At 37.4% G+C, this 26247-nt stretch overlaps 1 protein-coding gene across 3 annotated transcripts in view; it reads left to right on the top strand.

The window, feature by feature from the left end:
• PTPRT (protein tyrosine phosphatase receptor type T) overlaps positions 1–26247 on the top strand; it is a 1118573-nt gene that overhangs the window by 893962 nt on the left and 198364 nt on the right. For all 3 annotated transcript variants that reach the window (XM_028828430.2, XM_077949122.1, XM_028828427.2), the window contains exon 13: positions 24550–24586. In XM_028828430.2, coding sequence (XP_028684263.1) covers positions 24550–24586 — 37 coding nt within the window. The remainder of the gene's footprint in view (positions 1–24549; positions 24587–26247) is intronic.

Raw genomic sequence — 26247 nt, 5'->3', positions numbered from 1 at the left:
GAGGAATTTCAATTGCTTGGGCACCTGCTGTGTCTCAGACACTAAGCAAGGTGCTTTCACCTATGCTGCTTCCCTGATTGGTCTCACAAAGTGACCACATTTTTGCCAGTAGATGGATGAAAACCCAGAAGACCCCAGAATCCCATGAGGTCTCAGTTACTTCACCCCGAAGGAGGGATTTCAGTAACAGCTTTTCCCCTTTACCTCCATGGAGGAATGGTAAAGAAATGCCTGAAACTCAATGTGCTGCTCTTCCACCCTGAAAAGCAACAGTCTTCCAATGCTTCCATAACTCAGCAAACCTTACATCTGTACCACCTATCGGTAGCTGAGCCAAGGCATCAGAAAGCTGTGACCCAGAGGCCCCCACGTAACCGTTCGCTGACTTGTCACTAGAGTCTATGTTCAGAATCAATTTCTGGATTTTATTAGCTCTGCAGAGCCCTGTTGAAGTGGAGAAGAAGACTGAACTAGACACTTTGAATCCAGGATTATCATCACAACCTTTCCATTACTCCTTAGGAAAATCTCGATCTGTTAAACATCCACTCACAATTCTTGTCTGTCACCAGAGCCTAGGTTCCATGCCCTATTGACCTGCCTAGAACTCTTTCCCAGTCCTCAGTGGACTCCATCTCCTGGGGCTCACCCATTTACTTGGGCATCCCTGCTTCCAGGCCTCCATTCCATTGTTTGAGCCTTAAAACTCTAAACCCCTGCTTAAAACTCTAAACCCCTGCTTAAAACTCTAAACCCCTGCTGGAGCTCTGTTGGGGCCCAGACTTCTCTCCTCAGGTAAGATAGAAATTCCCCAAGTGTCACCTTGTACAGATACCAAGATGAGCTCTCCCAGGTTGCTAATTTATTTTTTCATTCACTTACAGTGTCTACAGATTTTATTATCATGGTACGAGACCTGAGGGAGCAAGAACATTTTCCTTCCCATGCAAATATATTTTAAATTCATTTGGAAAGGGAGATGAAGGTTACCCAAATGTTGACAGCTGATAATCCTGTCAGCCCGGGCCTTCAGGGATAAATGCTCCAGACTCCAGGCCCAACAAAGCTCATGGAAATAGCAGCCTCAGTTTCTATATAGCAGAGTCTCTGCCTCCATCAGGCCCCTACAATGTAAGGAACCTCATGAAGCTTGGACTGATTGCCTTCAAATGGTGAAAAAGTAGAGAAACTTCTGCATTTGGAAATTGTACCCATGGATTTAAGAACTGACTTTTCCATTTCTCAGCTCTGCCAAACCTCAGTTTCCCCTCTGTCAGATAGGGATGAGATGTGTCCTTCAAGCTCACTAGGAGCTTTGTAATAAGTAAACTGTAGGTGTGATGACTCTCTGCAAACCCCTAAGGACCTTTATTTGAAACACACACACACACGCACGCATACGCACACGTGTTAAAACTGATAATTCAGTTATTGGAAAACTTTGAAGTATCTGTGGTGGAAACATTTGGGTATGTGAATCTAAATTTTTAACTGTAAATTTTATGAAATTTATATACAGAACAAGAATTCAGCATATGTGCATATACACATAAATATTTTAGCATGTATATAGATATATAGATACATGTGTATATATGAGTATGTATGTATACATGTTCAATTAAAATTTTATTTCTTTTTACTTTTATTTTTTGAGACAGAGTCGTGCTCTGTTGCCCAGGCTGGATTGCAGTGGCATGATCTTGGCTCACTGCAACTTCCACCTCCTGGTTTAAGTGATTATCCTGCCTCAGCCTCCCAAGTAGCTGGGACTACAGGCACGCACCGCCATGCCCAGCTAATTTTTGTATTTTTAGTAGAGATGGGCTTTCACCATGTTGGCCAAGCTGGTCTCGAACTGCTAACCTCAAACAATCCACCTGCCTCGGCCTCCCAAAGTGCTGGGATTACAAGCAGGAGCCACCATGCCAGGCCCTAAAATAAAAATTTTAAATTAGTCTAAGAATCTCATAGTGGAATAAAGAGTAATCACTGCACCAGAGGCCTAGTATAGGTGGTTAATGAAGGGTACACTATCCGTATCTCCTGAGCTTTCTTGAAGCCAAGGCAAAAAAGAGCACATGGCAGATTTGCATAGCTTCTCTTGAAGGAAGCATACATATTTTTCATGAAAGACACTAAGAGGGTGATTTATCACACATATCCTTGCATAAGAAGCCCTGAGTTGATGCTAGTCAATGTCATCAGAACATTTTTGCTCAAACACTCAATTAGTCCTTTTTATATCAATCCTATGAAGTCTGAGGTTAAAATATAAAAAGTTAATGGAGACATTTGCACTCAAGGATTCTGTTCCCTGCACTATAAAATGGCATTAATGCTATTAAATAAGATTAATGAATTTCCAAGTTTGTTTCACCTCAGCATTTTTGATTAATATGCCTAGCATGGGGTCTTTTCTATTGCATAGATTGTCACTGACCAGCTATGTGACCTTAGGCAAGTGACTTAGGCTCTCTGAGTCTCTTCCTCTTTTGGAAAACATTAATGCCCATAGTATCAACTTTATAAGAATGTTTCTAAATATTAAATAATAAGATGCATAAAATACTTATCACAGTGCCAAACAATAAACATCCAATTAATGTCAGATATTGCTATTAGATATCACAGGTGGGATAGAGCGTAGAGGTACACTCAGGAAAGAACAAGTAAAATCTGTAGGGGCAGAATTTTTTAACCCATGGATCAAATTTGAATAGAGTATGAACATGATGTGGGATCAGGGAATTCAGGAGAAGGAAAAAAATTAGTGAAGTCCAGGGTTTCCAGAGATGCCAACTGTCACACTGGCTGCATGAAAGAAAGGGAGTGAGATGTCAAAGGAAGTTTGGGAATGTTGTACTTATGGAGAGGCAAGTGGAGAAGTGGGACAATTCTTCTGCAGTCCCTTTCCTTCTAGAGGCTGAATTTTCATCAAGTGTCATCTTTTACATCATGACCCTCAAGTTTGCAAACCTATAAATGCAGTTTATTGGGCTACACAGTTGAAGAGATTGACATGAACCATATGTACAAGACACTGATGAAAATAGTAGGCAATGATTCATTCATCTCTTTCAAAGTTATTCCTGCGTCTTTCCTATCAGCAAAGTCTGGGTTTCCTGCTATACATCACCTTCTATATTCAGCCATCACCAAGTTCTCTTTGTTCTACACTCTGAAGTTCTCTCTAATCCATATACTTTTCTCATCTCCAGTGCCACCTTCGTAGTTCTGGATAGTAACATCTTTTGCCTGGACAACCTCAACAGTCTCCTAACGCTTCTTCCCACATCCATGATTGCTTGTCTCAAACAGATTCTCGAATTGCAGCAAGTGTAAATTGGCACTATATGTATTCTCATTTAACACACAAGCAAGCCAAGGCTGTGAGAGGCTATGATTTGCTGAAGCATACTCCAGAAACAAGAGAACGAGCTGGGTTTGAATCTGTGCATGTAAAAAATGCAGTTAAAAGTCCTATGCATTTACTGCTCTGTTTCATGCCAGGTCTTAGTCCCACAAGATAGCTTCATAGAGGAATATGGCTGCACTAGAATCAGCAGGATCCCAAATCCCTTATGCACTCATACTTTTCTTTTCCTCCCACCAAACATGGCCAGCCTAAATCCCTCAGTCAATCTTGAAACACCTGCTGGCTCTGCCATTAACATCAACAAATAATGAGGAGTTGTACTAATAACAATTATCATAATAAATTGGCCTTTGATTACATCTGTCACCTGAGAATTTCAAAGACTTTACAAACATCAATTAGTAATTACAGCTCAATGGATCTCTTACAGAGAGCAGGAATCATTAAGGTCAGATAAGAGCTGTGCAGGGAAGCATGAAGGACTGCTCTGGTTTGGGTTGGTTTAAACCAGGGGGTTGCCAGCTCCTAATAGAAAGTCTAAGTCCCTCTTCATGAGGTGCAGAGAAACTACATTTCCAACTTTTCAATTAGGGGATAGTTTGTACACAGCCTTAAAGTCCTATTGTTGAGGAATGGGAAGTATAAAATGCAGTATTGGGAAGGAGCTTATAAGTTGTCCAGTTCTCTTCTTTCAGCAGAAAAAAGAAAACTAAAGTCCAGTATGGGGAAGTTATTTGCTCAAGATCAGAGCCATGGCTTAAACCCAGTCTCCCATGCCCTATTTGCATTTGTTTACTCTGCAGAATTGTGCCTTCATTGGTCATGAGCTCTCCTCTGTAAGGAGATATGAATGATGATGATAAAACCCCAAAAACCCACCAGTTATTTATTATGGGCTTGCTGTGAGTCAGTTGGGAATACAGATAAATAAGTTACAGTTCCTGCCCTCAGCGAACCCACAATCCAGTGGAGAAGACAGTCATGAAGACAAACATGGTCAATAAATTATCAGCAATCACAGCGGCAGAATACCTGGTGTTCAGCTATAAACCTGGAGGTAGAGGGGATGAGGAGGTGCCTAGGAAAAGTCTTGTAGAAGACTTTTTTGACTTGGCTACTAGAAGCTAAGTGGATATTTTCCAGGTAGACAGTGGGGCAGAGGAAAGGGTATGTTTGCAAAAGAAGCACCTGAGCAGAAGCCCCAAAATCGGGGATTCCCTGATACATTTGGGAAAACATGATGGTGTTGGTTCCGGGATATGGAATGAAGGCCAGAGAGAGGCAGATATCAAATAATGATGGGCTTTGCATGCCATGCTAAAATACTTGGCATTTATTCTTTTGAAAACAGGGAAAAGAAAAAAATTGTCTTGGCTATAATCTCAATATCAATTTATTAGAATCATAAAGTCATGCATGTATATTTGCATCCTTAAGGCACTTGTGCTCACAAAATTTTGTTAGAGAGTTGTACAGAGGGTATTGCTCCCATTCTATGGATGAGAACACTGTAAATCAGAAAAATTAAGGAATGTACCCAATGTCACTCACATTAGAAAAAACAAAATTTGAATGTCTAAGTTTATTATTGATGGCATACTCCATACGTATTGTTCTCACCTTTAAAACACATGTTGTTAGCTAAGAAACGTTTCACACATACAAAAGTCAAGATGATAATAGAGTGATCTGTATATGCCCATTACTCAACTTCAACAACGTCAATTTTTTTTGTTCCAACTTACTTTCTCTTCCACCAAATATTTCTAACTCATTTTTTTCAAGGTAGTTTCAATTGCACAGAGATGTTTCAAAAATAGTGTAAAGAATGTTAATAAACTCTCTACACAGATTCCCTAATTGCTAACAGTTTACCACAATAGATTTACCATCCCATTTTCTCTCTCTCCTCCTGTTCTTTCTCCTCTTCCCCTATTTGTCTATTTGTCTCTCTCTCTATAAATCACCCCTTTACTCCTAAATGCTTTAATGTGCAATTTCCAACATAACTACAATACAATTACCAAGAAATTAATGTTCATATAATACTGCTAGCCCCAGTTTTGCCAATTGTCTCAGTCATATTCTTTTTAGTAAATTTAAACAATAACCAAAAAAAAAAAACTGGTCCAGGGTCACATGTTGCCTTTAGTTGTCAGGTCCCTTTTAGATTCCTTGTATCTGTTCTTGCCTTGACTTTCATGCCCTTGACTCTTAAAAATTACAAAAAAAAAAAAAAGGATGCAGCTGGAAACCATCATTCTCAGCAAACTATCACAAGAACAGAAAACCAAACTGCATGTTCTCACTCATAGGTGGAAATCGAACAATGAGAACACTTGGACACAGCAAGGGGAACATCACACACCGGGGCCTGTTGTGGGGTGGGGGGCGAGGGGAGGGATAGCATTAGGAGATATACCTAATGTAAATGACGAGTTAATGGGTACAGCACATCAACATGGTACATGTATACATATGTAACAAATCTGCATGTTGTGCACATGTACCCTAGAAATTAAAGTATAGTAAAAAAATAAAAGAATTCAAAAAAAATTACAGACCAGTTATTTTGTAAAATGTCCCTCAAGTTGGGTTTGTCTGAGGTTTTCTCAACATTAGATTCAAGTTATGCATTTTTGTCAGGAATACCACAAAAGTGATGTTGCTTCCTTCTCAATGCATCATATTAGGTGGCACATGATATCAATTTGTTCCATTACTGGCGACATTAACTTTGATTACTTAAAGTTGTCCATTAAGGTTTTCTCCACTATAAAGCTACCATTTCTTTCTAATGTGTAAGTATTTTGTACAGACATATTTCTAGACTATGTAAACATCTTGTTCTTCAAACTTTCATCTTTTGTTTTAGCATTTGCTGATTTTTTTTGTTGTTGAAATCAACTGTTACAAAGATGTTTGCCAAATGACAATTTTCTAATTCCATCATTTGTTCTACATTAATTCATGGACGTCTATTCTGAGGATGAGTTTTCCTTTCTCCCCTATTTTCAATGTATTTATATTGATAAAAATTTATGGATTCTTCTTTTATTCAGTAGGTTATACTTCAGTACTATCATTATTTATTTTTATGCTCAAACTGTCCCAGAATTAGTTAATGTGAGCCCCTTCAAGATGGTTCTTTTGTCATTCTGAAATGTCTCCAGCAGTTCTTGAAAACTTATTTTCTTTCTGACACAGAATCTTGTGCTTCCTTCGCCCCAGCTCTGGTTCCTTTAAATGGGGATTGGTACTTATTATAGAAACTCAGAGCTGGGGACGAGTGGGAGTCATTGTTAGTGAGTATCACTGAATCTAGGGTCTTTATCTATCCCTCTACCTGTCTATCCATCTATCTATCTGTCTCTCTCTCTTTGAGACGGAGTTTTGCTCTTTCGCCCAGGCTGGAGTACAATGGCACGATCTTGGCTCACTGTAACGTCCGCCTCCCAGGTTCAAGTGGTTCTCCTGCCTCAGCCTCCTGAGTAGCTGGGATTACAGGCACCAGCCATCATGCCCAGCTAAATTTTTTTATTTTTAGTGGAGACGGGGTTTCACCATGTTGACCAGGCTGGTCTCGAACACCTGACCTCAGGTGATCCACCTGCCTCAGCTTCCCAAAGTGTCGGGATTATAGGCATGAGCCACCACAGCCAGTCTTTAGCTATCTATCATAAAAGGCAAAAGTGGCCGGGCACGGTGGCTCACGACTGTAATCCCAGCACTTTGGGTGACTGAGGTGGATGGATCACAAGGTCAAGAGATCGAGACCATCCTGGCCAACATGGTGAAACCCGGTCTCTACTAAAAATACAAAAATTAGCTGAGTGTGGTGGCGTGTGCCTGTAGTCCCAGCTACTTGGGAGGCTGAGGCAGGAGAATCGCTTGAAATCAATCAGAGGTTGCAGTGAGCCAAGATTGCAACACCTCACTCCAGCCTGGACAACAAGAGCAAAACTCTGTCTCAAAAAAAAAAAAGGCAAAAGTTCATGATACCCGCAATTCTAGTCCAACACCAAGGAATTTATTCCAGCCTTCACTCTTCCCATTTCTGTAGTTACCTTCTCTGGCAGTAAGAAGCTTAACTTCATTATTATTCATATATTTACTTATTGTTCAACATAGAATACTCAGGAAGTATTTCTAGAAATACTAATCTTAGCAAAACAAACCTAGTAACTAGGGTTCAATATATGTATTTTGTTTTCTGTCTTCAGTCTAAATGTATACAAACTGTTGTGTTGAAAAGTAATTTGTTTTTTTTTTTCTTTCACTGGAATATGGTTATGTATTTATTGGAAATTAAGTTAGGTTTATTTATGACTCTTTGTTTTTAATTTTAGTTTCATTTTGCCCATCCCTATTGATTTTTTTAATATGTAAAACATTATAACATGGTTCTAAAAGTCTAGCTGTACAAACAAGTGCATGCAGAAAAGCACATATCACTTCTTTTTTTTTTTTTTTTTTAGAATTTTGTTTGCTTTATTTGTGTGTATGTGTGTGTGTGTGTTTGTTTTGTTTTGTTTTTATTATACTTTAAGTTCTAGGGTACATGTTCACCTCTACCATCCCCTGTTGGAAACCAATGTCATTAATTTCTTGGTGTTTTTTTTTTTTTTTGTAAAAATTATTAAGTTAATGTATGTTTTATTTCCCCTTCTTCTTATAGAAAAGGTAACATATTATAGATACCTGGGTATCACTTTATATTATTTCATAAAGGTCTTCCTTATTATTATTTTTTTTACAGCTGCCCAGTACCCTATTATGTGGTTATAGCTTATTTTATTTGGTCACTCTCATGTGTGGCTATATTGTTTTCAATATCTTTCAATTGCAAACGTTGCTGCATAAAGGAACACGTGCACATATATTTTTGTATTGTTGGAGGTGCGTCTTCAGAGTAAATTCCTAGAAGAGGGATTGTAGGATTAAAGGGTGGACTAATACACAGCTTTGCTACATGTCACTAGATTTCCTTCCTTAAGGGTGAAACCGATTTGCATTTGTCCCAGCAATGTATGACTGTTTCCTCACAGCCTTGTAAACAGTTCATGTGGTGTAACTTTAATTTTTGTCACACTTACTTGTAAGAAATTATATCTCAGTATAGCTTTAATTTCCTTTTTCTTATAAGCAAAATTGCTATATTCTCCTATATTTAATAGCCATTTTTATATAATTTTTGAATTACCTGTTTATGTCTTTTGCTCAATTTTCAGTTTGTTTTTTACTTTTTCTATCAGTTTCTAAGAGTTATTTATGTATCAGATATCAGTACTTTATCTGTGGTATATGTTGCAATTTTTTCCAGTTTGTGATTTATCTGTTGACTTTGCTTATATTTTTGCCACAGCAAATAAAATATTGCCAGATGCATCATTTTTTTCTTTTATTACATTTAAACTTTGAGTCATAGTTAAAAAGTTTTTTCTTACACCCAGGCTATAAAGGGATTTACCCGGGTTTGCTTCTAAGTCTTATGTATTTTAATATTTTTATATTTAGTTTTCTGATGTTTGGTTTTTGTTTTTGTCTATGGTGTAAATTATGGATCTAATTTTTATCTGTTTTCCCAAATGTCTGTCTAGTTGTCCTAGCAACATGTATTTAAAAGATCATTTTTGTCCCGATAATTTGGGATGCTGCTTTTCTCATATTTTAAATTTTCCTATGTTCTTGGGTGTTTTTCTAGATGTCGTATTCTATCCCAGCAGTCTGTGTGGCTATTTCTGCAGCAGCCCCACACTGTTTTAATCATGGGATCTAAACTTTAATATCTGCGAGGAAAAGTTCCCCATCGAGATTTCCTTTTTCAGTGAGTTTCTAGCTCTTCTTGCATGTCCCTATAAATTTTAGTGTCCACTTGTCCAGATTCATAAAAAGTCTATTAGTAATTCTGGGATTGCATTAACTTTATACATTAATTAGAGTGAAATGACATCTTTAAGATGTTGAATTATCTTACCTGAGATAAGAGATGTCTTTCTATTCGTTCGCATCTACTTTATCTTTCATGGGTGCTGTAAAGTTTTCTTTATACGGGTTTTGTGTGTTCTTGCTATTAGCAAGTATTTCATCTTTGTTGCCATTGTAATGGGGTTTTGCTACCCTTATGTCCTCTGAGTATTGGTTTTATATATGACTACTATCGACTTTGTATATACATTATGTTTGGGGGGCATAGACGTTTATACCTATTATATTCTTTGGTAGCTGTGGATTTTATCAATAAAAAGTATCCTTTGCCGTGTTTAATACTTTTTTAGTTGAATTCTTGTTATATCAGGATCACAACTATAGCTTTATTATTTTTTCATTTACTGTTCATAGCTTATTTCATTCCTTCCTTTTTACTTTTCTGAAGAAAATTATTTTATTCACCTATTTTTTAAATTTTTATTTTTGCAGGAACACAGTAGGATATATTAATATATTTCTTTGTTTATGGGGTAAATGAGATGTTTTGGTACAGGCATGCAATGTGAAATAAGCACATCATTAAGAATGGGGTGTCCATCCCCTCAAGCATTTATCCTTTGAGTTACAAACAATCCAATTACACTCTGTTATTTTAAAATGTACAATTAAGTTATTATTGACTATGTTTGTTGCAGCGCTGTTTACAATAACAGTGTTTTAGAGGCCGGGCACGGTGGCTCAAGCCTGTAATCCCAGCATTTTGAGAGGCCGAGACGGGCGGATCACGAGGTCAGGAGATCGAGACCATCCTGGCTAACACGGTGAAACCCCGTCTCTACTAAAAAATACAAAAAAACTAGCTGGTCCAGGTGGCGGGTGCCTGTAGTCCCAGCTACTCAGGAGGCTGAGGCAGGAGAATGGCATAAACCCGGGAGGCGGAGCTTGCAGTGAGCTGAGATCTGGCCACTGCACTCCAGCCTGGGTGACAGAGCGAGACTCCGTCTCAAAAAAAAAAAAAATAATAACAGTGTTTTAGATGTGACCTTTATACACGGAAGGTAGTTGGGTCTTGTTTTGTAAGCCAAATGAGTATCTTTTAAATTTCAGTACTTGAGTTAAACCATTAACATTTGGTGATATGACTGATACATCTCAACTCTGCCATATATTTTTATGTCATAATTTACCATATTAATTTTATAATAATTTCTGGTGTGCTTTCTTTACTCTTTTATTTTAAAATTTCATTTGGTATTTAGGAAGTCTTGTATTTTTGTTCTAGTAGTTACCTTTGTTCTTTTATATTATTTAACTTTTTTTTTTTTTTTTTTTTGAGACGGAGTCTCACTGTGTCACCCAGGCTCGAGTGCAGTGGTGTGATCTCGGCTCACTGCAACCCCTGCCTCCCAGGTTCAAGCAATTCTCCTGCCTCAGCCTCCTGAGTAGCTGGGATTACAGGCGTGTGCCACCACACCCAGCTAATATTTGTATTTTTAGTAGAGATGGGGTTTCACTATGTTGGTCAGGCTGGTCTCGAACTACTGACCTCATGATCTGCCTGCCTCAGCCTCCCAAAGTGCTGGGATTACAGGCATGAGCCACCGTGCCTGGCCTATTTAGCACTCTTAATCACATCTTTTCTTGTTTAATCTTTTGCTATCTGGTTTGTCAGATTTTTCTGGTATCCATTAACTTTCACATATTGCCTGTATTAGTTCGTTCTCACACTGCTATAATGATACTACCTGAGACTGAGTAATTTGTAAGGAAAAGATATTTGTTTGACTCACAGTTTCACATGGCTAGGGAGGCCTCAGGAAGCTTGCAATCATGGCAGAAGGGGAGGCAAACATGTCCTTCACAAGGTGGCAGAAGAGAGAAGTGCAGAGCTAAGGAAGAAGAGCCCGTTATAAAGCCATCAGATCTCACTCACTATGACAAGAACAGCATGTGGGAACCACCCCTATGATCCAATCACCTCCCTCAAGGTCCCTCCCCCAACAGTTGGGGATTACAATTCAGATTACAATACAAGATGAGATTTGGGTGGAGACACAAAGCCAGACCATAGCACTGCCTGTACAACAATAAATGACCTAATACTACTCTTCTCTTTCCCTGTTTCTTCTCTCTCTCTCTCTCAATTTTTAGTTGCATTATTTCTGCAATGACAGAAAACATAACATTTATATATCCTACTTTCATCTAACCCCTACCTTATTTCAGTCTTAGATTTACAGTTAAACACATTAAACTTTTACCATCAGTCCTTTTGCTGAAGCTTCCTCAGTCATATTTTTTGGATGAACTTATCCTCTGTAGATCCTTCAAGAAAGACAAGTACAACATGCTCTGGCTTTTTGAATGTCGAAAGCTATTTTTCCATAGCTTTGCTATATGAAAAACACATGGCTAGCTATAAAATCCTTGGTTGATATTAACACTTTCTCTGAGCTTTTGGAAAATGCTGCCACATTGTTTTCTTGCTTTGCATGCTGTTTTTGAGAAGTATCATGATAGTCTAATTCTCTTCCATGTGTTTATTATTCAATCTCTTTGGCTTTGAGAATATTTTTTCTAAGTTTAGTAGTTTACTAGGCTGCGTCTTGGAGTTGATCTTTTCAGGTCTGTTTTCCCCAGTGTACTGTGCACTCTTTCAATATAGAGGCTTGGGAATTCTTTTACTTCCAATAATTTTTCTTGGATTATTGTTATGAAATATTTACCTACCTATTTTGTCTCTCTGCTCAGAAATTTCAGTATACATATGTTGGATTTTCTTTGGCTTACTTTTAAACCACTTTTTTTACCAATGCTTGTTAATTTTTTCTATATCTCATTTCTGTTGTGTTTGTTGGGATTCTGCCTTCTTTCGTGCCCCTTATTCAACTGTTATTTTTGACATCTGGTAATTTAATCTTCATTTCTGAGGTGATCTTCTAAAAATTTCTGTCCTGAGTTAAATCAACTTTCTTTTAAAATTTTTCCTGATTTTTTTGTACATTTGGATTTTTCACTTGTGCTTCTCTAAGTCAAAGTTGTTTGAGGATATTTAATTCAGTTTGTAATGCTGTATTACTTCTATCTTCTTCTGGTTCGTGACTGTTTTCTTGTTAGGGGTCGATTTTCATCATTTGTGGGGTTTTGACTTTCATTTTCTGTTTTCTTCATCTAGTAGCTTTATTAGACTCTTTCAAATTTTAAAAAATTTTATAGATTTAATGTGGCTTATAAGCTTCTCAGTTCAGAAACAGTTTGTTCTGACCAGATAGCAAAGTACAGGGTTTTTTTTCAGTCGGTGATTTTGTGTGTATGTCATAGGGAATGGGGGTAGGTTCTGATTTTTTGTTTTTATTCTCTTTTTACTTCTGTGATTCTGAAAATTCTCACTTTGCTTCCTTTTTCCTTCAGTCTCCAATCTTCCAAGATTTCTTCTCCTTTCTTTTTATCTCATTTTCACCCATAAATTTTACCCATTGAGCACGACCACCTTGAGTCACATGTTCTTTCAAGTCCTTTTCCTGTACTCTTAGTTTTGATCTACCGGAAATTGTTTTAGCACTTTCATGTGTAGCGTGGTCTTTGTCTTCCTGGAAAGTATATTAGATCAGCCATGTACTCTCTGCTAGGTTACCTCTTTTCTCTTCCAAATTGTTTTTACATAGCTCTTGTTTTCCATATAGGATGATAAAGATGATTGTGTTGAAAGCTTTAGAGATATTTCACCTATATTTGGTTCTTATTTTTGCACCAAACAGGGCCTATGACATTTTAAGACCTCTCTATACATTAATTATGCTGAAGTTGTGGATTTTATATAATTTTATTTTTTCTTCTTTTCCTGTGTTGATTTTGAATCATATGTGGGAAAATTTGGTGTTAAGTCGTTACCAATTTCTTCAACTACCCAGCTCCAACATGAATTAATGGTTGATTGATGGTGGAAAGTGATAGATCTAGAAAAATCAATAATGACTCCTAGGTTGTTTGCTTAATCAACTAAGTAGATGATGGTGGCATTTATTTAAACATGGGAAATTAGTGGTGAATAAGGCTTGGAGTGAAAATAAAAGAGAAAACAGAATTCTTTTAGAGGATTGTATATTTCATTGTGAATATTTCAGGTAGACAGATGGATAGATGAGCCTGGATCTCAGGAATATCAATGCTAGAAAAAGTACTTTTGGAGTCATGAGAATATAATATTCAAATCCTTGCAATTTGTTATAATCTCCTAGTGTAAGTTAGGAGACAAATGATGAAAGAGGATATAAAACCAAGCTCCAGGTCACTCCAGTGTACTGAAGTCAAGTAAAGGATAAATAAATAGGCAAAAAAAAAGGGGGGGGATAAAGAACAGGTCGTGAAGTAGGAGAAAAGTCTGGAATGTAGAATGACTTAAAGCCAAGATGATTAAACAGGTCAAGGAGGGAATGGTCAGTTGCAGCTAATGTTCATGAGAGATTAAGGAAGATGGAGTTGCAGCAGTGACTATGAGCACGGAGCATGTAAAAGTCTTAGTGGGCTTAGTGTAGTCTGATGGAAGGGAGTTTCAGAGACTTGATGAGTTGAGGCAATGGAGTCAGCATCTAGAGAGATAAAACTTACAGGAAGATTTTCAGAGGGTGGGTTTGATTTTAAATTTTCCAAATGGCTTGCATGCTACTTGGGGGCTTCCTTTCTTAGAGTATGGTTCATGGCATTGGCTCTTGCCTCAAGTGGAGCCTAATGCCTTCCAGGAAGATCTCATAAAGTTGATAGTGAACATTTGTCCAGTTAGAAGTGTCTGTAACCAATAGCCACCTGTCCTGCAACCTGAGGCGGCACCTTACTACTCACTGTTGGTGACTGAGGGTCTTCAGAATCCAGCATACGTGCTAGCTAGTGAGCTACAGCTCAAGTGCCCCTCTGCTTCTGTTACCTCTTTAAAGGCATTCCTCATGCATTATCCTTTAAGGAGGAGGCTACCACATTACCTAGTCCTAATGGTTCTGAGTTACTTAAGGTTTCCAGATCTTATCTGATTGTTCAAGGTCCTCTGTCAAGTCAAACAGAATTTTCTAATATCACAGACCACTTAGCCTGTTTTCCAAAAGAAAGCTGTGCCCCATTGTCTTTGTGTGCCTGCCTGCAACCCAAGAAAGCAGAGCATCTGATCTCAATGACAAAGGGGTATTTGCCTGCAGATACCTCAGAAAAGAAGGCCACTTGCTTGAAGGTTACTTTGTATTTTAGCCTGGCTTATTGTATGTGTAACCTTGAAAAATGTTATTTAATCTTGTGAGAAAAAAACGGACACTGCTGTATCTACCTCACAGTCTTGTTATAAGGATTAGAAGACATAAACTATGCTACGTAGGTATGAGACAAGAGAATCACTGGAACCCAGGAGGCAGAGGTTGCAATGAGCCAAGATTGCATCATTGCACTCCAGCCTGGGCAAAAAGAGCAAAACTCTGTTTCAAAAAGAGGAAAAAAGAAAAGACAACATCTTAAAAAAAAAAAAATTCTTAGTGCTTCTTTCAGATAATGAACATGTTAAGTGAGTGAGTCCCATTGGGGCTAAACAATAGCTTAAGGGGCAGTGCTATGGAAGAAAGTCAAGGAGAGTCAGTTTGTGGGAAGGCTAGACTAAAGGACCCAATGCTGTCAATACCATAAGCCCAGGCTGATCCATATGCATGGGGTGGGGTGGGATGGTGGGAGGGAACTCTAGAGTCAAACAGAGCCAAAATATGCTTTCCAAAGGTAGGGGAAAGTTGGGGTAGGATCACTGCAGCCACTCTTCTGGTCTAAGGCACCACCATCTCATCATTAGACTATACCACCACCTTCTTCTCACCAACTTGTTTCTCTTGCACCCTGTCTATTCTCCACATAACAGCCTCTGGCTTTAAAAATTTTAAACCTGAAATTTCAATTATTCATGCCTAAATAGCTTTTTAATGACTTCCTGTTGTTCTTAAACTATAGACCAAAACTCTATAGTCCCAAAAGGTCTCCCAGTCTTATGTCGCTAGCTTCATTTTACAGCATGCCCCAGGTAATTCATTATGATGATAGCCATGCCAGACTTCTGTATGTCTTCAACTGCACCATGCTTTTTCCCACTTTCAGGCCTTTGCATGTCTGTTTCTGAGTCTGGGATGACTTTCCTGATGCTTCATATGTCTAACTTCTACTTATCTTCTCTTCTCAGGGTAAGGTTAAATGGTCTTTCTAAAAGCAGCAGACCATCTTTCTTCCCACCCACACCCCATGCCATCTCCCTTACACATGCACAGCACCTGGCACTTCTCACTTACTTTAGTATACTAAACTTTTCAACGCAACCTCATTTAGTTTAGTGTATTAAACTTATATACAGATTGACAAATTTTTTACCGAGTAGATACATACCTATGTGTGTTTATTGCCTATCTCCCAGTGTTTATTGCAACTTTTAATTAGATACTTGTTTGTGAGAATAGTCATCTAATGTTTGTCTCTCCCCAGATCTGCATGCTCTTTAAGGACAGGGACCATGTCTACTTTTGTCATGCTTGTGGCTCCAGTACCTAGCCTAATGCCTGGCACATAGTGATCATTCAATAAATACCTGTTGATCAGTTGACCAAATGAAGACATGAACAAAAATTAGGTGGACTATCAGGATCTCAGCCCAGTCTTAGAGGAGAGTTAAGGCCTGATTCAAAGTTTTACTGGGGAAACTATGGAAAGATGCTGAGGTCAGGTCTAAATTCCATCATATCAACTGGGAAGCTCAGTCTTAGACAAAACAAAGACACAAGTTGGGATAACTGTGAAAACTATTTGAAAACTGTGGGATCAGGGATAAGTCTATACCCTATTAAATGAGGAGTCTAATGGGGCAGTAAAGTAAGAATTGTATGTATTAGCCAGGTACCTAGGGCTTCTTGATCAGGTTAGCAGCCTAACCCAAGTCTTTCTGGATAATAAACAGCAACTATGAGACATTTGATGACCTAGACAGTTCCACTGTGAATTCCTCAATTGAAGAGGCATCCTAAAATTTCAGTAAATAATCGAAGGATAGATGAATGGATAGTTAGATGAGTCAGACTTGACCTAGTGTAAAAATGGAGGCTATAAGTAGATACAGGTGTGAGGCATTTTGAGTAGTAAGGTAGGTAATCACCTAAATAAATAAATAAATAAATAAATAAAATTATTTGCATGAGGGTGAGGTATTATGAAGTAGTATCAAGAAGACAGAGTACTGAAAATAAAGGAGTACTGCCAGTAGCTAAAACCAGACTCAGCATTGAGGACTGGAAGCAACCTTGGTAGGGTGGCCTGCCGGTTCTACCAAAGTGGCCTTTTCTACCCCATTCTCCATCATTTGATTGATGGGGAAATTGAGCCACAGAAAGGGACAGAGAGTTACCCAATATTGCTGCACTGGCAGAGCCTTGAGTAGAAGCATTTCTCAACAGAGCACAACAGTGAAGACATGATGTTCTACCCCAGGGTGATTTATACCTGCATGCAGATTTTAGTCTGGAGTGGGAAGTGGAGCATGGGTGAGGTTAAAATGATAAGGAAATGAAATTATGTTGTACTGTCCCAGAATATATTACAAACCTGGAATTAGGCTATAGGAGAGATCAAATAGAAAATACAGCTTTTTTTTTTCTTCCATTTCCCAGAGACTTATAATCTGAGAATAAATAAAGTGCTCATTTCCTTTTGTTGAGATGACTGGGAACTTTGGACATAGGCGCACTGGCCAGACCTCTCCTCTGATAGACATCAGAGTATCCAGAATATACCCGATTTGCTTGCTGACAATCCAGTCACTCAGAAGGTCAAGAGAGTGACTTAGGGCTTTGTTATTCTGTACCTAATTCTCACCAACAGAGACAAATTGATTATGGAATTAAAGTTGTTAGGAACTTAGAAAACAAACGTGTTGGCATCATGTTCGTCAGTCAGGAAGACTTAAGCATAATCGTGTATACACTCTAGATCATAGAAAACAGACTTTAAAACGTGTGGGGCTGAAGGGGTGATTTTAGGAAATGGCTCATTGTCCTGCACGAAACTGTGGAAGGGAAGATTATTCTAAGGAAAGTTAAAAACTTCTCACAAATGACACAATGTACAAGAGAAGACAGAATAAACCACTGCACTAATTTACAATCTCATCAACAGAGCATTCCCCTTTCTCTGCAACCTTGCCAACATCTGTTATGTTTTTGACTTTTTAATAATAGCCATTCTGACTGGTGTGCGATGATACCTTGTTTTGATTTGCATTTCTCTGATGATTAACAATGCTGAGCATTTTTTCTTGTTTGTTGGCCACTTACACGACGTCTTTTGAGAAATGTCTGTTTGTGTCCTTTGCCCACTTTTTAATGAGGCTGTTTAGTTTTTCTCTTGCTGATTTGTTCAAGTTTCTTATAGATTCTGGATATTAGTCCTCTGTCAGATGCATAGTTTGCAAATATTTTCTCCTATTCTGTAGGTTTACTCTGTTGATAGTTTTTGTTTTTGTTTTGCTGTGCAGAAGCTCTTTAGTTTAATTAGGTTCCAATAGTCAATTTTTGTTTGTGTTTCATTTGCTTTTGAGGTCTCAGTCAAAAATTATTTGCTTAGGCCAATGACCAGAAGAGTATTTCGTAGGTTTTCTTCTAGGAATGTTATAGTTTGAGGTCTTATGTTTAAGTCTTTAATCCATTTTGAATTAATTTTTATATGGTGAAAGGTAGTGATCCAGTTTCATTCTTCTGCATATGGTTACCTGGTTTTCCCAGCATCGTTTTTTGAGTAGGGTGTCCTTTCTCCGTTGTTTATTTTTTTATCTTTGTTGAAGATTGGTTGGTTGTAGGTGTGTGGCTTTACTTCTTTCCCTGTGGAAAGCAGTTTGGAGACTTAAAGAACTAAAAGCATTACCACTATTTGACCCAGAAATCCCATTACTGGGTATATACCCAAAAGAAAAGTAACCATTCTACCAAAAGGAGACATGGACTTGTGTGTTTATCACAGCACTATTCACAATCACAAAAACATGGAATCAACCTAGGTGCCCATCGGTGGTGGGTTGGATAAAGAAAACATGGTTCATATGTACCGCGGAATACTATGCAGCCATAAAAAAGAATAAAACCATGTCCTTTGCAGCAACATGGATGTACCTGGAAGCCATTATCCTAAGCAAATTAGTGCAGAAAGAGAAAATCAAATGCCACATGTTCTGTCTTGTGAGAGCTAAACATTGGGTACACATGGACATAAAGATGGAAACAATAGACATTGGGGACTCCAAAAGCAGGGAAAGAGGGAGAGACGCAAGGGTTGAAAACTACATATTGGGTACTATGTTCATTTGTTCACTCTTTGGGTGATGGGTTCAATAGAAGCCCAAACGTCAGCATTCCGTAATATATTCATGTAACAAAACCTGCACACCAACCCTCTGAATCTTAAAAAAAAAAAAAAAAAACACTGCAGAATTCCCTTTATTGTGACACGTTTTACGAGAACATTCCCACAGAAAGCAGATTAATGTTCACGTTTGCAGGGAAGAAGTGACCAGAAGAAGCATGAGGGAAACTTTAGAGATGCTGGCAATGTTGAGTGTTTTGATCTTGGTGCTGGTCATAGGTGTGTTTTACTTGGTGAAAAATTTGTCAAACTGTGTTTAATTTAGTATACTCATCCGCATGTATGTTACACTTCAAATTAATTGTGCAACGATTATTAAGATTTAGTCTGTTTCCTTCAGGATGTATTTTTAAAAAGCTTAAATTTGCATGTTGTAACAAAAAATGCACTCTGCTTTATTTATTTAATATTCTCTTATGTGTATCCCATGTTATTACATGGCCTTCACAATCATTTTTGTTAACAGCCCCATAATATTCTACTATGTAGATAGACCACAGTTTTCCTTTTGGAACTTTTTTCTTTTTGTGTTTTTAACATATACTAATTGTAAATATCTATGGGGTACATAGTGATGTTTTGAGACATATAATGAATAGTGATCAGATCAAGGTAATTAGCATATTCATCATCTTGAATATTTACCATTTCTTCATGTTGAGAACATTCGGTATCCTCTGTCTAGCTATTTGAAAGTATGTATTTTGCTTAACTATAGTCATCCTACAGGGCTACAGAACACTAGAACTTATTCCTTCTATCTAGCTCTAATCTTGTATCCTTCAACAAATCTTTCCCTTTCTCTCCCTCCCCTTCCTAACCTCTAGTATCTGCTGTCCTGCTTTTTACTTCTATGAGATCAACTTATTTTAGTTTCTACATATGAGTGAGAATACGAAGTATTTAACTTTCTATTTACCGCTTATTTTCCTTACTGTAATGTCCTCTAGTTCCATTTATGTTGCCACAAATGATGGGATTTTATCCTTTTATGGCTGAATAGTACTCCATGTTGTATATATACCACATTTTCTTTATTCTTCTGGTTTTGGACACCTAGTTTGATTCCCTGTTTTGGCTATTGTGAATAGTGCTGCAATGAACATGATGCAGATGTCTCCTCAATATACTAAGTTATCTTCCTTTGGATAAGTATCCAGTAGTAAGATTGCTGGATCATATAATAGTTCTATTTGTAGTTTTTTTGAGGAGCCTCTATACTGTTCCCAATAGTGGCTTAACTAGTTTACATTCCCACCAACAGTGTATAAGAGTTCCCTTTTCCCCACATCCTCACCAACATTTGTTATTTATTTATTTATTTTTTTAATAGCCATCCTAACAAGGGTGAGATGATACCTCATGGTAGTTTTAATTGGCATGTCCCTGATGATTAGTGATATTGAGCATTTTAAAATATATTTGTTGGCCATTTGTGTATCTCCTTTTGAGAAATGTCTGTTCAGATCATTTGCCCATTCCTTTTTTAGTTGTATTTTTGTTTGCTGTTGAATTGTTTGAGTTCCTAGTATATTTTGAATATTAATTCCCTGAGGGATTAATAGTTTGCAGATACTTTCCTTCCATTCTGTAGGTTGCCTTTATACTCTGTTTATTGTTTCCTTTTCTGTACATAATTTTTTAGTTTTATATAATCCTACTTGTTTATTTTTATTTTCATTGCCTATACTTTTAAGGTCTTATTCATAAAATATTTTCCTAGATCAGTGTCATATGTTTGGTTTCAGACCATTTCCCTTATGTTTTCCTCTAGTAGTTTTATAGTTTCAAGTCTTACATTTATGTCTCTTACCCATTTTGAGTTGATTTTTATATAGGGTGAGAGATGGGGGTCTAGTTTCATTCTTCTGCATATGGATGATTGATTTTCCTAACACCACTTACTGAAGACACTGTCCTTTCCCCAGTGAGTGTTCTTGGTGACTTTGTCAAAAATAAGTTGACTGTAGATATGTGCATTAATTTGGGGGTTTTTAAAAATATTATTTCATTGGTTTATGTGTCTGTTTTTATGCCAGTACCATGCTGTTTTTGTTACTACAGCTTTGTAGTATATTTTAAAGTCTGTTAGTGTGAGGCCTCTAGCTTTGTTCTTTTTGCTCAGGACTGTTTTGGCTATTTGTGGTCTTTTGAGTTTTCATACAAATGTTAGGACTTCTTTCTATTTCTATAATGAATGCCATTGATATTTTGATAGAGATTACTTTGGAGAGTCTGATTATTTTACCAATAATAATTCTTCCAGTCCATGAGCATGGGATATCTTTCTACTTGTATCCTTTTCAATTTCAGTCAACAGTATTTTTGGTTTTTCTTGTAGAGGTCTTTTACCTCCTTGGTTAAATTGATTTCTAGTATTTTATTACTTTTGGTAGTTATTGTAAATGAGATTCCCTTATCAATTCTTTTTTAGGTAGTTTATTGTTCATGTATAGAAACATTACTGATTTTTGTATTTTTTTAGGTAGTTTGTTGTTCATGTATAGAAACATTACTGATTTTTGTATGTTGATTTTGTATTCTGCAACTTTACTGAATTTGCTTAACAGTTCTAGGAGGGTTTTTTTGGTAAAGTTTTTGGGTTTTTCCCACACATAAGGTCGTGTCATGTGCAGACAGAGACACTTTGACTTTCTCCTTTCCAACTTAGATGCCCTTTAATTTTTCTCTTGCTCAATTGCACTGGCTAGGATTTCCAGTACTGTGTTGAATAAGAGAGACCACAGCTTTCTTTGCCATGCCTGTGTGGTTAGACAGATACATCGCTCATGATTTTCACTTTTATAAAGAACACTGGAACCAACATCTTTGAATATAAAGCTTCATTTATATTTAAAGTTATTCCCTGAGAAAAGATTCTTAGATATCTAGACAGATAAGACTGAATTTCTTTAAAGTGAAGATACGTATTTACAAATTACTCTCAGCAGTATTAGCCTCATCAAACCTTTGCCCTCTGCTGTATTCAACAATCATGCACAGAATTGGCAAGTTTTCTAATATATTACTTTCAAAATCATTTTTTGTTGTTGTTGTATTACCAGGAAGTGGAAGATCATTCTAACCATCTACAGTCTGCTGGCATCTCTCCCAGTCTACACAATTTCTCAATGATAGTCATTGTGACACTGCACAATCATTTGCATGTCTTCCTCAGTGTTCTGGGTTTCATGCTTTATTTAACCATCTCAAGCTCTTTAAACCAAAACACAGAGTATGGTGCTGTTGGAATGGAAGCCAACAGGAGCTTAAAAGCTTTGTCCAAACATGAAAACAGAAATGAGTTTGCTCACTTTAATTGTCATATGCAAGATTTAACGTGTAACTTAAGCTTTTTGTACATCTCATTTAGAGCAATATCCTTTACTATTACTTTTTTTCTCCACCATTTTTCTTTTCTTTCATCTTCTGGGTATGTTCTTTTAAAAAACTTTGTTATTGAAACATAACAGGCTTCAAATTTTGTGAGAAGATTTTATATGAATGATTCATATATTTGAACCATGACTTGTCATGTTTTTTAACATTTCTGAATTATCTACTTTATAAAAGGAAATAATTGTTTGTTTTAAAGAGAGACACTTTTAGTATTTACGAATAAGAAAACACTTGTTCCAAAGAACAAGTCATGTCAACCCAGCCTTCTTTCTTTAAGACAGTCTTTGCACTGATTGGAGAAATGCAGTAGACAGAGTATCAGTGTCTAAAAGGAATTTGAACCTATTCTCAAGCTCAATGCATAAGCAGTTTATGATATTAGTTCAGATTCTGATTAACAGATGAATGTCAACCTGGAAGAAGGAATCTAGGACATGTCATAAGGTTCTACCATTGACATTATCCAGATTGTTACTTATATTAATGATCTGGATGAAATTAAAGAAAAAATTGATTTCTAAAATTTTTCAGCTTGTGGAGACTGTAATGATGGGTTGTAGTACTTGGATCAGTTGAAAAAGATGGAAATTATAGTGGTAAATATGACTCTCTACTTGGGTTTCAAAAATAGAGTCACACTCGTACATTTAGAGGCAGACTTATAACCAATACTTTTATTTTTGCTTAGGGGAGATGGATAAACACTAAGATGTTGCCTATGTTAATAGAAGCCCAATATAAGTAAGGATAATAGTGGCAGTCTAGATAATCATATATCAATAAGAACATGTATAGACTGCTGTTTTGTGTTCTAGTCACTGCACATTAAGAGGACAAAGTGGTGTTTGTCCTAGAATGAGCAGCTAGGATAGCTCGAAAGACTTGAACTCTTACAATATGAGGAACTGATGAAGAAGAATGTTTATGAGCCTGAGAACCATATTTCATTGTCCAGACCTCTTTTTTACACAAGCAAAAGCAGACTTTCTGTGCATTCTGAGGAAGAGAATGAAGACTATTGGTGGTAACTATGAGATTAATTATGGGGAGTCATACTTGGACGTAATAGAAGTGATCATTTCCAGCATTACTAGTTGGAATAGAATCTACTGTAGACATTGTCATGTCTTCTCTACTTCTGGATACATGGGAGGATTCCATTTCCCCATCTCACTAAAATTAGGCATGGCCATTATTAGGTTCTAGCCAATAAAACATGCATAGAACTGAAAGTGTCGCTTCTGATTCAAAGCATTTGATTGATAGTGCTTTACTCATTAGCACTCTTTCTCCTGTTGGGTTACAATGGACATACCAGCTATGATCTCTGAGTGGTTACAATGGTCAGAATGTCTCCCAATCACCCCCACTCCCACCCCTTAGACTCAGCCACACACCTACATTGGACAGGTAGTTTGAATGGAAAATAAACCTTTGCTGTTTTTAACCACTGAAGTTCATGGGTTTTATTATGGCCTCCTAACCTTTTCTATCCTGATTGCCACCACTGCCTTCAAGATGCATGGTTCTTTGTGAATGAGCTGCAGCAAGACAAGAATTGGATTATTGACAGATTTTTGGTTCAGCAACTCACATACTTGCATTCTTTGCATTTTACTTTTATTGCTACACTGAATTCAGACTGTTGTTGGGGGTATAATTTAGTCAACTGGAATTTTCAACTGGCTCCAGGACCTCCTGAAAGATGAATCCCAGTAAAATGGGCAGAGATAATTCTCTTCCTAAGCACACTTCATTAACTCCACTGCGTGCCCAGCAACATCACACATTTATGGATCCTTTTTACTTTGGAAACAGCTAACAACAACTAGATAGTTCACCTGGCAAAGATTCTATTGCCACACACATTATTTATGAAGGCTGCGAGGCCCACACAAGAGCTCAGGGGAAAAGTACCTTTTGAACATGAACTTTGCAGTTTGAGTTCGGCACGTTTCATATAGACTGAACTATTGCCAAGTATCTCTTCATTCTATGCATCTAGATGCATTATTGCTGGTAACAAAGTTTCCCAAGGATGCCCTGCTTCCATCTGCTCACTCATGCAACTTAACAAAGCACACTGCATACCCCAGGTACCCACTAAGTGTTATTGTTGAAGATGATGAGTGCTGGGAATTATCTGATATGTTTATAAAGTGGTTTTGTCTGGGAAAGAGGTTTATGAGATGGTAGGAACCAGGAAGTGAACTGAATAACATATGTACCTACCCTGAGAAAAAAATTAAAAAATGGAATTAAAAGGTGATCCGATGGGGGAAAAATGGAAAGGGCAAATTTAAAATTATAATTAAAAATACATATGCATGCATATATATGCAAATATATATGTGTATTTGTCTTTATATAATAATTTTACATAATTCACAGCTAATTAATTGCCACCTCATTTTTGTTGTTCACAGGAGACCAAAATCAACTGTGTTCGTCTGGCTACAAAAGGTATGTTGGCATCTGCTTGTCTGTCTTCACCTGTTCTTCAATCATTTAAGTTTTTCTTTCTAGCCACACAGAGAAAGGTTAGGCAACAATAACTCAAAACCAGAAAGAATTGTTATTTTCACTGGAGTCATTTGCATCTAGAACATACTTTCTAGGGTGTATATTAGTAGCGCAGTGCGTAAAACAGAGTAAAAGTTTAAAACATATTTACTGAATGGATGGATGGGTGGATGAATCTATATAAGGATGGACTGGTACATTGATCAGTGGAATGATGGATATAAATTTGCTCAAATATTCTTTTCATATATGTTTTTCTTATATTTAGGTCTATGTTTATGTGGGTATTTTTAAAGCATGTCTATTAGACCCATCTACTGAGTTTTGTACTTCGTTCAATTGGTACACAGCTTTCAAAAATGAGGTGATTAGTACTGGGGCCTTTAGTAATAAGAAGACAAATGCTGCATTATTATGTAGTTGGCATTTTCAACACTTATCCCCAAAACTAAGGCAGCATTGTTCAGGCTCATCACTTTTGTTTTCCTAATTATAATTGAATTGCCTGGCTCTTTCAATTGGTACATGTTTCTGTTTATTACTCTTTTTAAAAAACAAAATCAATGAATCGTTCGCTATCATTTAACCTATTACAGGGTTGAATAGTTAGAAATCAGATTTATCTTTTTGTTACAGAGTTGATGTTTTTAACAGCAAACCTCCCCATACACACACACAAAAATTGGACAATTCTACTCTGTTCCCTGAATTTACTGATGGCATATATAGTTCCATAGACTGCTTCCAAGGAGATAAAAGTTGTAAACATAAGTAGGCATATACTCATAGATGTAAAGTACAGACAAAAGTGATGACCCAAGTATGTATGTGTATGTGTGTAAATATATAGACACATGCACAATGGACAAAACCACACAGAGGAACATACACACACACGTGGGCAGAGTGGGGGGAAAAAGAGAGAAAAAAATCTACAGCTACTTGACAAAATGTGCACCAAGACCCATCACGCATGACTTTTATAACTTTGAATAAAATCAACCCAATATTTAAGCACAAGAGAGAAGATGCAGGAGGAAGAAGAAAACAGAAGCACTAGGGCTCCCAGTGATAAGAAGTCACCCTGATTTCACATAAGTCACAGAGGGTGGCATGTCCCTAACTTGTTCCCTCTCAGGAACTCAGGCTCCTGGATGGAAAGAGATAAAATACTCTCTGCGAGGCAAGGAGAATTGATGGCCTGCAAACAAAAGTGACACAAATCACAGGTCTTGGCAGACTTTTCCACTGAAGAAAACAGATAATGTAGAAGGAAGAGCACCATCAATTGGGTAGCACTAGGGCTCTAGACAGCAGTCGGGACAGCTGGGTGTCTGCAGCCTGCTTTAAAGCAGCTGTAGCGGGAAGGAAATTCAGACAAACCTCCTTCACTATGGTATGCTCTATGGCTCCTCAGTGGCTTTTGACTCATAGACCAGGAGAGATGGATGCAATGGATCTGCACTCCATGGGGTAGGTGGGATTCTAAGGACACCCTCTGGGATGTAAGCTCTATGAAAGGGTAGCTGCCTGGGTCATAATTTCTGAACTGAGAATTGAAAACGTGAGGCCTGACAAGCAGTAGGAACATACGGGGACAG

The sequence above is a fragment of the Macaca mulatta genome, chromosome 10, assembly GCF_049350105.2.
Source record: "Macaca mulatta isolate MMU2019108-1 chromosome 10, T2T-MMU8v2.0, whole genome shotgun sequence".
NCBI classification, from domain to species: Eukaryota; Metazoa; Chordata; class Mammalia; order Primates; family Cercopithecidae; genus Macaca; species Macaca mulatta.
Note: the sequence above shows the minus strand (reverse complement) of the source record. Positions and strands in the feature narration are given on the sequence as shown.